Consider the following 16,058-nt stretch of genomic DNA (forward strand, 5'->3'; position numbering starts at 1 on the left):
AACTCTTCCAGATTTCATTATATTTTATGCACAAATCATTGGAATGCTTCCTTCATTTTCACCAAATGGCTTTTTAAACTCTTTCCCCCATATCAGTAACGTTTGCCCAATATAAGCCCGCTGTGACCAAGTCCAGAATGATCAATTGCACCAGCAAACAGAACTAGGATCAAAGTTTATTCTGCCCAATTAATTCTCCATTAATTATTGGTGTGTCAGTTATATTATTATTTTCAGAGCACTCTGCCCCACTATACATAATTGGGTGTATGTCTTTAAAAAAAAAAGCAACCACATAATTGGTTTTGCCAGGCTATTTAAAACAACCCTGTCCGTTACTAGCCTGGGAAAGGCAAAGTCTGGTTGAAGAATTCTTATCAGGTGGAGACACTTATATATAGTGAAATAGGTGTGGGGTTTTTGTTTGTTGAGGAATCTGCAGAGCGAGAAGCTAACACCATCAACATAAAATGACTAAAAAACACCTCTCACAGCCCAACTGTGAGATGGGTAAGTATTACCATTGCTTATTATTTAGGCTGCAAGTGGAGATGAGGTTTCTGTTCTGCTGGGTAGTTTAGGTTTTCCCTGTAGCATTCACATATCCTCCAACATTTCTCAAAATAAAATAGGGACATCCTATTCTATTCTTATTCTATTTATACCCCACCCATCTGACTGGGTTGCTCCAGCCACTCTGAGGACCTTCCGACATATATAAAAACATAATAAAACATTTTAAAAACTTCCCTATACAGATGTATTCTAAAGGTTGTATAGTTATGTATCTCCTTGGCTCAGAGGGCTGGATAATTCCATACCCTCCAACAATTCTCCTAAGAAAATAGGGACATCCTAAGGAAAAGCGGACGATTCCAGGGTCAAATCAGAAACCGGGACAGCTTCTGTAAATCCGGGACTGTCCCTGGAAAATAGGGACACTTGGAGGGTCTGCATTCAGATGGGTGCAATCCTGTGTCTACTTTCCCCATCAAGCTCAATGGGACTTACTACTTAGTAGACATGCATAGGGCTTGTGCTGTGACTCAGATAAGGCTTTGATGGTCCCCTTTCCTGCATTCTCTGGAAACGTGATTTGGATTTGCTGGTCTAATTTGTGGATGATGCAGTTTCCTTGTGGAGGGACTGGAAGTGATGGGCTTTTGGTCGTGCAAGGTAACCAAAGGCAAAGGAGGAGGAGGTGCTCACAGGAGCCAATTGTAGCAGATGCTGTTGCATCCTTCCATGGTCAGCTACACAGCCTGAAACTCTTTTATACACATAGCTGTTAAAGGTATAGGTACCTGAACCTGAAATAACACAACTTACTTTCTTCTCCCTCTTTCTTCTATTGTTTAGGTTGCTCCCCAGCTTTGAACAAATATTATTTTATTTGTATAGGCATTTAAGAGATCCCCCTCCCTCCATTTTTCCTTGTATGTGATTAATTGAAAAATTGCATTTACAAATCTGTTGCTGTTTTTATTTAAAACAGCCCTATCCTCCTTTGTATCTTACCCACCCCTGCCAGAAGGTCCTCCTGGCTGCCATTCAAAGAATCTGCGATCCTGGACAGACAAGATAATAGCAGTCTACAAATATTTATCTAAAGTATTTCTTAACTGCCCTTCATTAAAAGAATCTTGTGAGTTTGCAAAAAGAAAAGCAGATAGATGACTTGCAGTGAGCAACTGTAACATGCATTTTCGCAGCAATGTGTCTTGGTGATCTGGTTCCTAGCTAGGGCATCAGCTGCTGGGACATCCTTGAAAGAAAAAGTGGCCATAAAACATTTGTATAAGCACTAAGCAAGGGCTGAAATGGCCCAATGGCTCTGGAGACTTAATTTCCTCCCTTTAATCTTAGCCCCCGTACATTCATGTGACTTTTAATGTCTAAGGTCAAGGGTTGCTTTTGTTATAAGAAAAAAACTGCTCCCTGTCCCTTATGGGGTACCCAAGAGCCCATATAGAGTCCTTATGTAAGGTTCTCTATCAGTAGGAGAAAATAACAAGAGGCCAACCAGAGAATATTGAGAAGCAAAGCAGCTAGTAAGCCTGATCTTTATTAACTGTTGCAACAGGGTGCTCACAACCACACGCAGGAGGCAGGAGGGACCCCGAACAAAGGTGTGCCTGCCCTTATATAGACATTTGGAATTGCCCACCCTTGAGCCCAAGACCACCCCCCATACATCATACATACATCAAAGAAGGGGCTGTCTAGAACAGAATCCTGTCTGACACAAAACCTGTTGATGGGTTTACCTGGCTGTTAATGGATTTACCTGGGCAGCCTGGCTAGTCTTCTGTGATGATAAATACTTAATTCCTGAGTCCAGGTCACAGGCTCGCCCTATTCATATCTTATATGTGCCCTTAAGGCAGGATTTGTGAGCAAAGAGGCAATGGGGAGGTTTTTCCCATTTCCTCCCTCCTTCTAGAGAAACATTTGAGGTCGATTTGGGAGAGACAAAATGGTTACAGGACTTTTCCCCCCTGTACTATTTCAGACATGTGGTTTATATATTTATGTGTGTGTTTGCTTGGTACATTTATTTTATAGCTTAGACCTTATAATTCTCATAACGCTTTAAAACCCTCTTCACCCCTGTTTTGGTTTCTACAAAATGCTGCAAAAGACAGAATATCTAGTTAAAAGGACCATGGTAAGTAGCAAAGACCTCTGTGTCTCCTGGGACACGGCAGAACTGCTGGCAGTTAAGAGGAGACAACGCTGGATTAGATAGACAAATATGTCTGATTTGGTTTAAAGCAACTTAGAGCTGTTTCTCTTAGCTGTTTTATTTTTAAGGACTCCAACAATGTTCACATTGGTGAATTAAAAGGCAGCAAGGCTGTTTTCTCCCAACTGTGTTTCAAGCTTAATCTGCATATTGCTGTACACACCTGATGTACATTGCCTAATTTGTTTCCCTCCACCTCCCCAACTCCTGTTCAATGAAGACGTCGTCTGTGCAAGCATGCACTGTCTTTTGCACATGCCCAGCAGCTGCCTCAAATTTACACATCTCAGTTTAACTGTAATGTGAATGTGGCTTACGTTGTCCTCTTGGATGGAAGAGGAGTTGAGAGAAGAAATAGGACCAAATGGCACTATTTCTCAAGGAACTGCACTCTGCATTCAAACACCAGCGGTGGGAGCACATGGGAGCCAGAGTAAATGGTAATGTGCTTGTAAATCAACAATAGCAAATACCTTGTATGTAGATCTTGATATGCTGATGAGCCGCCAAGTTTATAGATCAAATATTAATTGCTGGTGCTGGAAAGAAGCTAGCCCTGCGGTCCTGGGCATGTGGACCATAATTCAACATGAGCGAAGTATGCAAGCAGCACCTATCAACTAAGTAATTTCTATTGCTTTCAATGCAACTTACACTCCAACAAGTGAGTGTCAGAGCAATTGTGTCCTCCCTTTAGGGCTGGCCCAAGGAATAATAAAATCATAGAGATTTTATTTAGAAGACATCTGAAGGCAGCCCTGTTTAGGGAAGCTTTTAAGGTTTAATAGGTTATTGTATTTTAATATTCTGTTGGAAGCCGCCCAGAGTGGCTGGGGAAACCCAGTCAGATGGGCAGGGTATATTATAATAATAATAATAATAATAATAATAATAATAATAATAATTAGTCCAACCCTCTGCAATGCAGGAATCTCAGCTCAAGCATCCATGATGGATGGTTATCCAACCTCTGCTTTAAAACTTCCAAAGAAGGAGAGTCCACAACCTCTAGAGGGAGACTGTTGTACTGTCAAGCAGCTTTTACTGTCAGAAAGTTTTTCCTGATGTTTAGTTGGACTCTTCTTTCTTGTAACTTGAAGCCACTGGTTAGGGTCCTAGTCTCCAGAGCAGAAGAAAACAAGCTTGTTCCCCCTTCTGTGTAACAGCCCTTGAGATATTTGAAGATGGCCATCATATCTCCTCTCTGTCTCTTCCTTTCCAGGCTAAACATACCCAGCTCCTTCAAGCGCTCCTCATAAGGCTTAGTTTCCAGACCCTTGATCATCTTGGTTGCCCTCCTCTGCACACGTCCCAGCTTGTCAACATCCTTCTTAAATTGTGGTGCCCAGCACTGGACACAGTATTCCAGGTGTGGTACTATTACTTCCCTTGACCTGGACACTATACTTCTGTTGATGCAGCCTGGAATAGCATTAGCTTTTTTAGCTGCTGCGTCACATGGCTGACTCATGTTCAGCTTGTGGTCCACCAAGACCCTGAGATCCTTTTTGCATGTACTGCTAGCATAAGATAGGTGTCCCCTATTTGTATTTGTGCATCTGGTTCTTCCTGCCTAAGTGCAGAACCTTACATTTGTCCCTATTGAAATTCATTTTGTTAGCTTGGGCCCAGTTCTCCAATCTTCTAAGGTTACTTTGAATTCTGATTCTGTCTTCTGCGGCATTAGCTACCCCTCTCAGTTTGGTGAGAGTCACAACCTTCATTGTATGCTCAGTACTGGAGGGGGGAAGGTAGAAAATTGCAAAGACAGACAGAAGAAAAGGCAGACAAACCTTCTGAGTCTCTTTGATCAGTGCCCATCAATCTGGGAGTATGGTAATAAGTAGCAGCTGCTGCAACACCTGCATGCATGCTGCGCACGTACAGTCAAAGCAGCCAACATCTATGCACAAGATTGTTTTTTATAGTTTAGTCGTGTCTGACTCTTTGTGACCCCATGGACCAGAGCACGCCAGGCACTCCTGTCTTCCACAGCCTCCCGCAGTTTGGTCAAACTCATGCTGGTAGCTTCGAGAACACTGTCCAACCATCTCATCCTCTGTCGTCCCCTTCTCCTTGTGCCCTCCATCTTTCCCAACATCAGGGTCTTTTCCAGGGAGTCTTCTCTTCTCATGAGGTGGCCAAAGTATTGGAGTCTCAGCTTCAGGATCTGTCCTTCCAGTGAGCACTCAGGGCTGATTTCCTTCAGAATGATAGGTTTGATCTTCTTGCAGTCCATGGGACTCTCAAGAGTCTCCTCCAGCACCAGAATTCAAAAGCATCCATTCTTCGGCGACCAGCCTTCTTTATGGTCCAGCTCTCACTTCTATACATCACTACTGGGAAAACCATAGTTTTAACTATGCGGACCTTTGTTGGCAAGGTGATTTCTCCGCTTTTTAAGATGCTGTCCAGGTTTGTCATTGCTTTTCTCCTAAGAAGCAGGCGTCTTTTAATTTCATGACTGCTGTCACCATCTGCAGTGATGAGGTATATATTTATATGTATATGTATGTGTGTGTATATATATGTGTGTGTGTGTGTGTTTGTAAAAGTGTGTGTGTACATACACACACACACAAATAGTATTCTACTAAGTTTTACGGCAGTGTAAAAGGTTCAGCAGCTGGCAAGTCACTGCATGTATTGCTTTTCAAGCATTTATGGCAACGTGCTGGAAGTTGATTTTTTTTTTGTTACCTGTGGCAGCAGTGGTTGCACACAGCTGCCCGGCGAAACACAGAGAAAGATGTTGCCCAAGAGTACAGCAAACTAAAATGGACACGTGGTCCTGGCATCCCACAGAAAAGCTGCAAAGCTACAGGTTCCACAAGTCGTACTGACTATAAAACACACTCCACTCAGCCTTCTTTATGGTCCAGCTCTCACTTCCATACATCACTACTGGGAAAACCATAGCTTTAACTATACAGACCTTTGTAGGCTTTAGGTAAAGGTAAAGGGAGTCCTGACCATTAGGTCCAGTCGTGACCGACTCTGGGGCTGCGGCGCTCATCTCGCTTTATTGGCCAAGGGAGCCGGCGTACAGCTTCCGGGTCATGTGGCCGGCATGACTAAGCCGCTTCTGGTGAACCAGAGCAGCGCACGGAAACGCCGTTTACCTTCCCGCCGGAGCGGTACCTATTTATCTACTTGCACTGGTGTGCTTTTGAACTGCTAGGTTGGCAGGAGCTGGGACCGAGCAACAGGAGCTCACCCCGTCGCGGGGATTCAAACTGCCGACCTTCTGATCAGCAAGTCCTAGGCTCTGTGGTTTAACCCACTGCGCTTTACGCCCATCTTAATAACTCTCTTGTGTTAAGGCTTGTGTGTGAATCCCCCCGTCTAGCTCTAATCTAAAGAGTGCAGGCGCCGCGCCGGGGCGGACTACTCTGCATTTTCCTAGCTCCGCGCGTCTAGCTGCACAGGGAGGCGCCTTCTCCCTCCGTTCCCGCCTCTCGGCCACACGGCGAGCCAATGAGGGCAGCGGGGCCCGGCGGAGGGCGGGGCCAAGGCTCTTGATGGAGCTGAGCCATGGAGTCAGGAGGCGGCTGGAGGCGGCTGTGCTGCCGGCGAAGGTAAGGGTTGGGGGCGGCCAAGTTGGGGCGCGGGGCGGCCTGGCATGCATGCAGCTGCTGAAAGGGGGGGGCTCATTTCAGCAGCGGGGGAGGGGAAGGTGGGCGCCGTTGTCCGCCGAGGTTTGCACACGTGTCACCTTCTGCTGCGTCTTGCTATCCCAGGGGTCAAGCCGGTCGTGGGAATGAGACAAAGAGGGGAGGGAAAATAAGATTACTTAGCCAAATTGTCCAGCCCAAGGTTTGGAGGAGGCGCTGCTTTTTTATGGAAAAAAAGAACCTCAGTTGAGGTTTTATTTTTATTTTTTCTCCCACTCCTGGGTGTTTTTCTAAATAAATGCAAGGATTATCAGGCGAGCCACCAAACTTGCTTTAGAGGAAGACCCGGGACACTGGCCTTGTCTGAACGTGGTTTTCAAAGGAAGAGGTTTAATTCTTGCCGAGTCTCCAACTTTCGCGTGTCTTTTGAAATGCTTTGCCCTCCGGAGCTGCCGTGCATTTCGGGGAAGCGCTTCCTTGCTCCTGGCCTCCATTTGCTTCTGAAATCATTTGCACAACTCCCTCGCCCTCGCTCTCTTCCAGAAAACTGTAGGCTTTGGATGAAACCCGGCATGTGTTTTTTCTGCTGGTTTGCATTGAAAATAGGAGCTTTCCTGCTATCCAAACATCCTCAGGCGCCTGGTTTGGAGGGTGGAAGGTTGCTGATAGGATTGCAAGGTTGCGTTTTCACGTGGGTCGTTATCTCAAGTGAAATCAGTTGAGGAAGGGAAAGCAAAAGAGAAGGGGAGCATCTCTTTCCAAACCAAACAGAGTTGCAAGCCAGCGTGACCGGAGGGCATGTTCCTTTCCAGTTCCAAGTGGCCTGATCCTTTCCACCCCTTCCTCTCCTTCCCCCAGCGGATACTCCTAAAGATGGTATTCTTGAATAATACACCAAGCCTTGCCTTGGAGTCCATCCCAGGTTTTTATTCTGGTCTGGGGAGGCAGAAGAGGGCACTCTGGGAAAAGCAAAGAGATAGTGATGACTCTTATTTAGCATGTGACACTTGCAACCCAGTCTAAAGCATGTTTACTTGGACTTTTCAAGGCCAGGTGTTACCAGTGGGGTTTTATTTCCAGGTAAGTGCGTTTAGAATGGAAGCCTAAATCCTGTCTGCTGTTTCAACACTTGAAGCAACAAGGTTGTGACTTATTTCCAGGCCTCCAGGTGTACAGGACTCTCACCCCGCGTCTGAAATACAGGAGCAGTGTACTTCTGAATGCCACGTGCCAGGAAGGAACAGGCAAGAGTCGTAATTTTCGTAGGTTGCCTGTGATTTCCCCAGGGGTGTTCTGTTGGAAACAGAATATTGGGCTAGATCAGGATTTCTCCAGCTGTTTTTGGACTACAATTCCCATCATCCCTGACCACTGGTCCTGCTAGCTAGGGGTGATGGGAATTGTAGTCCAACAACATCTGCAGACCCAAGTTTGGGAAACCCTGAGGAGCTAGATTAACTTTTGTTCTGACCTAGGAGGGAGCCTGTGTGTTGTGGAGCATAAATCTGCCCATTTCAGTGTTTTCTTTTCCATCTATATATATATATTAAGTAATGCTTCATGAATAGGAACTAAAAACTAATCCCAGTGCATGTACTGTATTTCTCTTCTCCAGTTATCATCTTGCAAAATGTTTGTGTGAGAAGGTTACTCAGATTTTCTAGCAAATACAGTGGTACCTCAGGTTACAAACGCTTCAGGTTACAGACTCTGCTAACCCAGAAATAGTACCTCGGGTTAAGAACTTTGCTTCAGGATGAGAACAGAAATTGTTCTCCGGCGGCATGGCGGCAGCAGGAGGCCCTATTGGTGGTACCTCAGGTTAAGAACAGTTTCAGGTTAAGAACGGACCTCCAGAACGAATTAAGTTCTTAACCCGAGGTACCACTATAACTTGAATGCCATCCTTACAGCAATTATTGCATTATTGCATTGCCAATACAAAACTGAGAATTGTTTTTAAATAGTTACCACAGAGTCTCCCAAACTTGGGTCTCCACCTGTTTTTGGACTACAACTCCCATCATCCCTGAGCACTGGTCCTGGTAGCTAGAGATGATAGGAGTTGTAGTCGAAAAACAGCTAGAAACCCAAGTTTGGGAAACACTGAGTTACTACAACGAAGACACATTATTGTTGACACAAGTCAGTTAATATTGACACGGGCTCAGTCATTTATTTTTAAAGCAGGGGGATTCGGTTGTTTCTGGCAATATAGTATAAATGAGTTGGCCAGACATACGTTGCCCTGAGCAATAATCATGCGCAGCCTAAAACTGGGTGAGTGAACAGGATGTGATTCAACAACAGCACCACTGCTGAGTTTTGTTCTTAAACCAGGACTTGTGGGTGAAGACTGGTAGATGTCAGGCTTCGTGATGCACTGTGTGTCTTGTGACACAGATGGTGAAAAACGACTTTTCACAAAAGCTTGCTCAGATAAAGGCCCTCTAGTTTAACAGCTTTCATTTGTTTTCAGTGCTGCTAGCCACGTGTGGTTACTCCTCTTAAATACCTGTTGGTCCCATGCAAGGAAGAGTCCAGATTAGCAGGAACTAAAAACAGTCTGTTGCATTAAGGTAAAGGTAAAGGGACCCCTGACAATTCGGTCCAGTCGTGGACAACTCTGGGGTTGCGGCACTCATCTCGCTTTATTGGCAAAGGGAGCCGGTGTACAGCTTCCGGGTCATGTGGCCAGCATGACTAAGCCGCTTCTGGCGAACCAGAGCAGCGCACGGAAACGCCGTTTACCTTCCCGCCGGAGTGGTACCTATTTATCTACTTGCACTTTTGACGTGCTTTGGAACTGCTAGGTTGGCAGGAGCATGGACCGAGCAACGGGAGCTCACCCCGTCGCGGGGATTTGAACCGCCGACCTTCTGATCGGCAAGCCCTAGGCTTTGTGGTTTAACCCACAGCGCCACCCGTGTCCCCTTCTGTTGCATTTACTTCGAGGCAAATAATTGGAAGGATGGAGTAGTAAGGTTCAGATTTCAGGTCTGCATTAATCGCTAAACTGTTGCACCTTATGCATATGTATTCTCTCATACTCGTTTAATAATGCTTAAGGTTTAAGGCCTGACCCCACTTACCTGGGAGTAAGCCCCATTAAATACAATGCAAAGTCCTTCTGAGTAGACATAGTTAGGCTTGCACTGTTACTTGAGCTGCGAAACTATATTTCTTCTCTCTTGCTGTGGGAAGCTGGAGTCAGTCCTAATTCCAAATCGATTGCAGTTTTGGATCAAAAAGTGGGGAGAAGCGGTTGAATTCAGATGGTGTGTTGTAGGCAACTAATCCTTATTCAAACCGGCATAAGTGCCAGTGATTCTAACAGATATGGTTTTCCCCTCCCCTCCTTTATCTCTTCTCATCAGACTGTTTCCGTGGTTTGGCTTGAGAATATTCTGCCCTTTTTCCTGGAAACTTGGGGAGGTGTACATTATGATACACAGAGATACAGATACACACACACATACTTAACAGTTAACGCCAAAGTAGGCTTCCCAGTGGTTCACGAAACCAGTTACATAAACAATACAAAACCAGTTACATAAACATTTAAAATATAAGCAGACATAATTAAAGTACACAATAAAAAAACCCCATTAAAATAGGACAGCAATTAAAACAGGTGACTTGAGTGGAGAGATCAGGGGAGCAGCTGGGTAAACAGGCTAGCCCCTTCTATGCTCACAGCCGTCCTGTCACAAAGGTTGACCAAAGCCACTGCACTTTAGGTATTGTATATTACATGTGTGTGTAGGTCACATAGCACCATTCTCTTTAAAAAGCCACCTCTGGAAAAGGACTTGCCTCTGAACCCTGTCTGCAAGCACAAACTGCTTGCAAATGTATGCCCAAGTGATGGCGGTCACACCTTGCCTGCCCCATACCTGATGCCACATAAAATTTAGGGTGACAGCTGTGTGTGTCTTGGCAGAAATGCCCTTGTGGGTCACAGTAGGGCCTCTTCTAGGCATCCGTCTCATCGCACCAGCTGCTTTTTGCTTTCCTGTTGTCATCGTTGACTCAAATGAGTCTTTGTGAATAACGTATAATTAGCTTCTGGGGAAGAATGGCTTAGCCATGAAACTTCCTGGGTGGTCTTGGAGAAGTAGGTGGTTTGAACAGGTACCAGCAGTCTTGTCATCTGAGCCAGCCAAAGACATTCTGCTGTCTCAGGCAAAGGAAGATCACCTCCTTCTCCTCCCAGTTCGATGTATAAAAACCGGCCAGTTGAAATATTAGTCGTTGAGCATCTCCTGTTACTAGGTCCAAGGGAACCAGTAAGGGCTTTGAAGTGGTTTAACGCTTCCACCAGGGAAACTATAAAAGCATAGACATGACCCACTGTTGGGTTGTATCCAGGGCTGTGCATAGTCTGAGTGGAACAGACCTTTGCATGCAGAAATGAAACTTCACTTTCCTCCCCACTCTGCAGCTTAGCACGCACCCCCAAAATTTGCTCCAGGGATCACCCATTCCAGCTTGTCGTCAAAGGGTTTGCCTGAGCTCCCCCAATAGGAATACTGGATGTGAACCATTCTGAACTCTACGGTTGGGCTTATCCTCTCCTGTTCATTTCTTTCCATATTAGCAACCACCTCTCTCTGTGTTTTGTCAGGAAGCCCATTTTCTCCCTTGCTGCCCCGTACAAGGCCAGCTGCTGAAATAAGGCAAGGATTGGGCATTCAGTTGAATCCATGTGTGTCCTGTGTTTTGCGGTTCTTTTAAACACGGTGAGCCTGAAGCGTATGTGAGTTAGAGAAATCAACTTGAAATCAAGTTGCTGGAGAGAGCTGATCTTGCACTCAGCTGCTCCCCCCTATGTGCATGCTTGTTCTTCATTTTCAATTGTAGTGCGTACGTGAAATGGGCATCAGGAAGGGTGCCATAGCTCTGCAGCAGCTCACATGCCTTGGCTGCCCTTCAAGGATCTCCCATTAAAAGAATTTTGCTAGCGGGGCTGCTAAAGACCTCAGTGAAGAGCCACTGCCTGTCATCTGAGAGTGCTAGGCTAGTTTGCCTCCACGTAAGGACGCGAGTGGCGCTGTGGTCTAAACCACTGAGCCTAGGACTTGCCGATTAGAAGGTCGGCGGTTCGAATCTCCGTGACGGGGTGAGCTCCCGTTGTTCGGTCCCTGCTCCTGCCAACCTAGCAGTTCTAAAGCACGTCAAAGTGCAAGTAGATAAATAGGTACCACTCTGGTGGGAAGGTAAATGGCGTTTCCGTGCGCTGCTCTGGTTCGCCAGAAGCGGCTTAGTCATGCTGGCCACATGACCCGGAAGCTGTCTGTGGACAAACGCTGGCTCCCTTGGCCAATAAAGCGAGATGAGCGCCGCAACCCCAGAGTCAGTCACGACTGGACCTAATGGTCAGGGTCACTTTACCTTTTCCTTTAAGGTGACTTCACGTGTTGTGTGCATGTCCAGGTTTGTGACACTCCATGCAGCTGCGCATCCTTTGCACGCACGCAAAAGCAGCCTCTCGGACGTGTCCCTTTGCACACCTTGCTGCCGAAAGTCAGATGTAGCAGATTTAAAGGATAGTAAACTTCCAGACACCTTTACTGCCCATAATTTTCCGCTTCTAGACTTGAACCCAGCTTTATAGGAGGATTATAGAAGAGCAGAGAGGCACTTGTGCCAGGAAAATGTGTGATATGGCACGTCGCAGAGAGGGTACTGCTTGCGCACGTGCCTTGCTGGGGCACAAGCCTGCAGTACTGAGCATTGTGTACAGTTCTTGTCCCACCTATTAAAAAAATGTTGTAGAGATGGAAAAGGTGCAGGAAGGTACATCCAAATTTATTAGAGGGCTGGAGCAACGACTCTATGAGGGACGGTTACAAAACTTGGGACTTTTTTTTTTTCAAATGGAAGAACCCAGACATTCCAACTGTTAAAGATTGGCAAATAAAATTATTCGAATATGTGGAACTAGCAAAAATGACGCAAAAAATTAGATACCAAAATGGTACAAAGTTTATTAGTGACTGGAATAAATTTGTAACATACATTGAAGGAAATTATAGAAGTTTAAAAACCACAGCAGGTTTGACATAAATCTTACGGTGTGTAAAATATTAACAATGAAACTGCAAAAAATAAGCTTTATTAAGAAACCCGAAATCGGGAGGGAAGGAAGTCAATAGGTACATAGAGGAGGGATATAAATAAGATGATGAAAGATTGTAATGGAAATTTATGTTACCTTTTTGTTGTTTATTGATGTTTTGGTATTATTGATTTGTTTACTTTTGGTTACTTAAATGAAAATTAATAAAAATAATTTAAAAAAAACTTGGGACTTTTTAGCTAAGAAAAATAGGTGGTGTGGTAGAGATGTCTCTGTCCCATAACTTGGGGTTGTGCAGTGGAATTAATTGGCAGTAAGTTCAGGGCACGCGAAAGGAAGTCAGGCTTACACACAACATGCAGTTAATTTATGGAATTCACTGTCGTGAGATGTGGAAATGTCTTCCGACTTCCAGGGCTTAAACGGGAGGATTGGCTCATTCATGGAGGATGAGTCCATCGGTCATTATTAGCCGTAAAACAGAAGCGCCACTTCCAGTAGGGTTGCTTCTGCATTCTGAAATGGAGGTGCGATTTGAAATTACTGGGCATCTCTTGTTCCCTATAGCTAGGGGAATCCGTTTACCGCAAGCCGAAAGCTTCAGCTATGCCTCTGGGGAAAATGCATCAAGTAGTAGAGCGTGCTGTTTAATCAAGCCGAAGACCTTGATTGAATGAGGGCACAGTTCTTTTCTGACTTGTTGGAATGCACTGGCCCTAGCCTCCAGAGGACGTGCTTCCCTCAGTCTATCTGCCCTTCTGAAAGAGAGTGTCCTGCTTTTGCATCCTTATTATCCGTTGGGAAGATTCTTGGGAAGAAATGTGGGAACCACAAGTCCAGTCTTCCCCAACCTGGTGCCCTTTGGACTTCAGTTACCACCAGCACCAGTCATTTGGAGGAGGTTAAAGGTAAAGGGACCCCTGACCATTAGGTCCAGTCGTGGCCGACTCTGGGGTTGCAGCGCTCATCTCACTTTATTGGCCGAGGGAGCTGGTGTGCAGCTTCCAGGTCATGTGGCCAGCATGACTAAGCTGCTTCTGGCGAACCAGAGCAGCACACGGAAACGCCGTTTACCTTCCCACCAGAGTGGTACCTATTTATCTACTTGCACTTTGTGCTTTTGAACTGCTAGGTGGGCAGGAGCTGGGACCGAGCAACGGGAGCTCACCCCGTCGCGGGGATTCGAACCGGCGACCTTCTGATCGGCAAGCCCTAGGCTCTGTGGTTTAACCCACAGCGCCACCCATGTAATTCAGAATGGGACAATTTTGGCAGGATGCTTCCGCCACACTCTTTGATGGAAGCATATCCGTGCAATGGCTTCAGCTAAAAAAATATTATCTCTATTGTATCGTGGAGGTGAACTTGATTGTAAAATATTTTAATTGTAATGGAAAACTCCACAAGCAGACTAGGATGCTATTTGCTTTTGCTCTCAAGATGCTTGCTAATCCATATTTCTGTATAACAAGTTTTTTCATGTATTTTTCCTTGAAGTGAAAGCAATGTTAAAATTGACCTAGTTCTGACTCCTGCCACCCACAGCTGCTTCTTAGCAATTAGTGCTCCTGATTCATATTTTTAAAAAATGAGCAGCCATTTAAGTATTCAAAATGATATTTGCCTTGGTTAGTTTCCCCTTTGACTTGCTGAGAGCTTCCTAGGACCGGATGACAAATTAAGTCCTTTGTATTCCTTTCTTCTATGGCTGCCTTTCCCAGCCTTTTATCTCTTGTATTCCTTGCCCTTCCCTCTACTTGTTCCCTTTTTTGAGCATAACATATACAGTGGTACCTTGAGTTATAGACGCTTCAGGTTACAGACGCTTCAGGTTACAGACTCCGCTAAGCTAGAAATAGTACCTTGGGTTAAGAACTTTGCTTCAGGATTAGAACAGAAATCACGCAGCGGCAGCGGGAGGCCCTGTTAGCTAAAGTGGTACCTCAGGTTAAGAACAGTTTCATGTTAAGAACGGACCTCCAGAACGAACCACTGTTTAAATACAGGTACCACTGTATTTAAAAACTTTACGCATTTAGTCTGACCACTGAGATTTGAGCTTTCCTAGGGCAGAACTTCAAGGTTGTAGGAAGTGGTGTGGAATATTTGTATGTTAAGAAGCAGTTTTGAAAAATGTCGCAGTGATAGGACCAGCCGATAGAACCTGAAGCTGGGATGAGGAGCCTGTGGTCCTCCAGATGTTGCTGGACTCCAACTCCTATCATCCTCAGCCAGCATTGCCTGTAGTCAGGAATGTTGGGCAATGCATTCTGGCAACATCTGGAGGGCCAAAGATTTCTAATCCCTGAAGGAGCATGTAAAAGGGATGGTCTGGGCTCCCCATTAAACCCTCCTTATCTCAAGCCTGCACCCTTGTTAGACTGAGAGTAGTAAACTGCCATATCAAAGTTCTGGCTCAAGCGACCTCCTTTGTAAGAGGCATGAGAGAGTTCAGTGTTTATTAGGAAAGAAAGAGCTTGTTTGTTCTGGGGAAAGATTACAAGAACAAACTATTTCAGACACATCTTGGAAGAGCTGTCTCTGCTATATAGACTGAACTGCAGTTGGACTTTGGTATCACCGAAAGCTGTCTATTCCTGAAAGGTAGGAGCAAGGGGGAGTGTGGAACTGCAGAAAGAAAGGTATATCCCACCTTTTTCTTCAAGGAGCTTAGGGTGACATACATGGTTCTCCGTCTGCTCATTTAATCCCAAACAACAACCCTGTGAGGTAGGATAGGCTGAAAGGCAGTGACTGGCCCGAGGTCACCCAGCAAGCTTCATGGCCAAGTGGAGATTTGAACACAGGTCTTCCAGGTCCTCGACTGACACTCTAACCATTTCACCACACTGGCAAAGAGACACTCTTCTGCCAGTTTTGGCAGAACCAAACTTGCCTACCCTGAGGAAAAATGCCAATTACAGTGGACCCTCTGGTTACGAATTTAATTCGTTTCGGGGGTCCATGTTCACCCCGAAAAATCCATAACCAGAGGTGTCACTTCTGCGCATGCACGCGGCACAATAGAGTGCTTCTGTGCACATGTGCAGAGCGCTTCTGCGCATGCGCGAGCGGCGAAACCCAGAAGAATACGCTTCTGGGTTTGCCGCTTTCGCAACCCGAAGATTACATATCCAGAGTGGTACGTAACCTGAGAGTCCACTGTAGTGTTAATCACCCTTTGCTTGCAGCCACATTCTCCTCTTTTTTGTGTCTCTTTCCAGTGGGCACCTGTCAGTCAGGTTCAAGAAATGGCACTTCTGTTCTCAGTGCAGAATTGAAATAAAAATACTCCACAGGTTGAAATGTACTGTGTGCAAATTCCAGCAACACTGGCCTTTTGGTTGGAGTTGCTTGGTAGATTGTTTGTTTAATTTGTTAGTTGCTTTATCTTGCCCAGGCAGCCCAAAGCGACTTACATCCAAACAGACAGATAGAAAACCCTATGTAAATACATTAAAACCATGAGGAAAAATAAATGCATGAAAAACATCCCAAATGCATCAAACAAAAAATGACCCCTGGTTCCAAACGAATCAAGCAAGTGAGCCAAGATACTAACTATAAAATAAGGAAAATGTTCCTTGAGGAATTACCTGATCTTCATATTTGCACC

At 45.3% G+C, this 16,058-nt stretch overlaps 1 protein-coding gene across 4 annotated transcripts in view; it reads left to right on the plus strand.

Moving 5' to 3' along the window:
• The first annotated feature begins 491 nt into the window (after positions 1–491).
• SLC11A2 (solute carrier family 11 member 2) overlaps positions 492–16,058 on the plus strand; it is a 71,236-nt gene continuing 55,669 nt past the window's right edge. The window contains exon 1 of one of the 4 annotated variants that reach the window (XM_053372608.1): positions 492–510. In XM_053372608.1, coding sequence (XP_053228583.1) covers positions 507–510 — 4 coding nt within the window. In that variant the 5' untranslated portion in view covers positions 492–506. Of the gene's footprint in view, positions 511–6,219; positions 6,325–6,890; positions 6,910–7,343; positions 7,441–16,058 lie in introns of those variants that run through there. The other 3 variants (XM_053372625.1, XM_053372601.1, XM_053372633.1) reach the window with 3 other exon arrangements.

Source organism: Podarcis raffonei, chromosome 2 (assembly GCF_027172205.1).
Source record: "Podarcis raffonei isolate rPodRaf1 chromosome 2, rPodRaf1.pri, whole genome shotgun sequence".
NCBI classification, from domain to species: domain Eukaryota; kingdom Metazoa; phylum Chordata; class Lepidosauria; order Squamata; family Lacertidae; genus Podarcis; species Podarcis raffonei.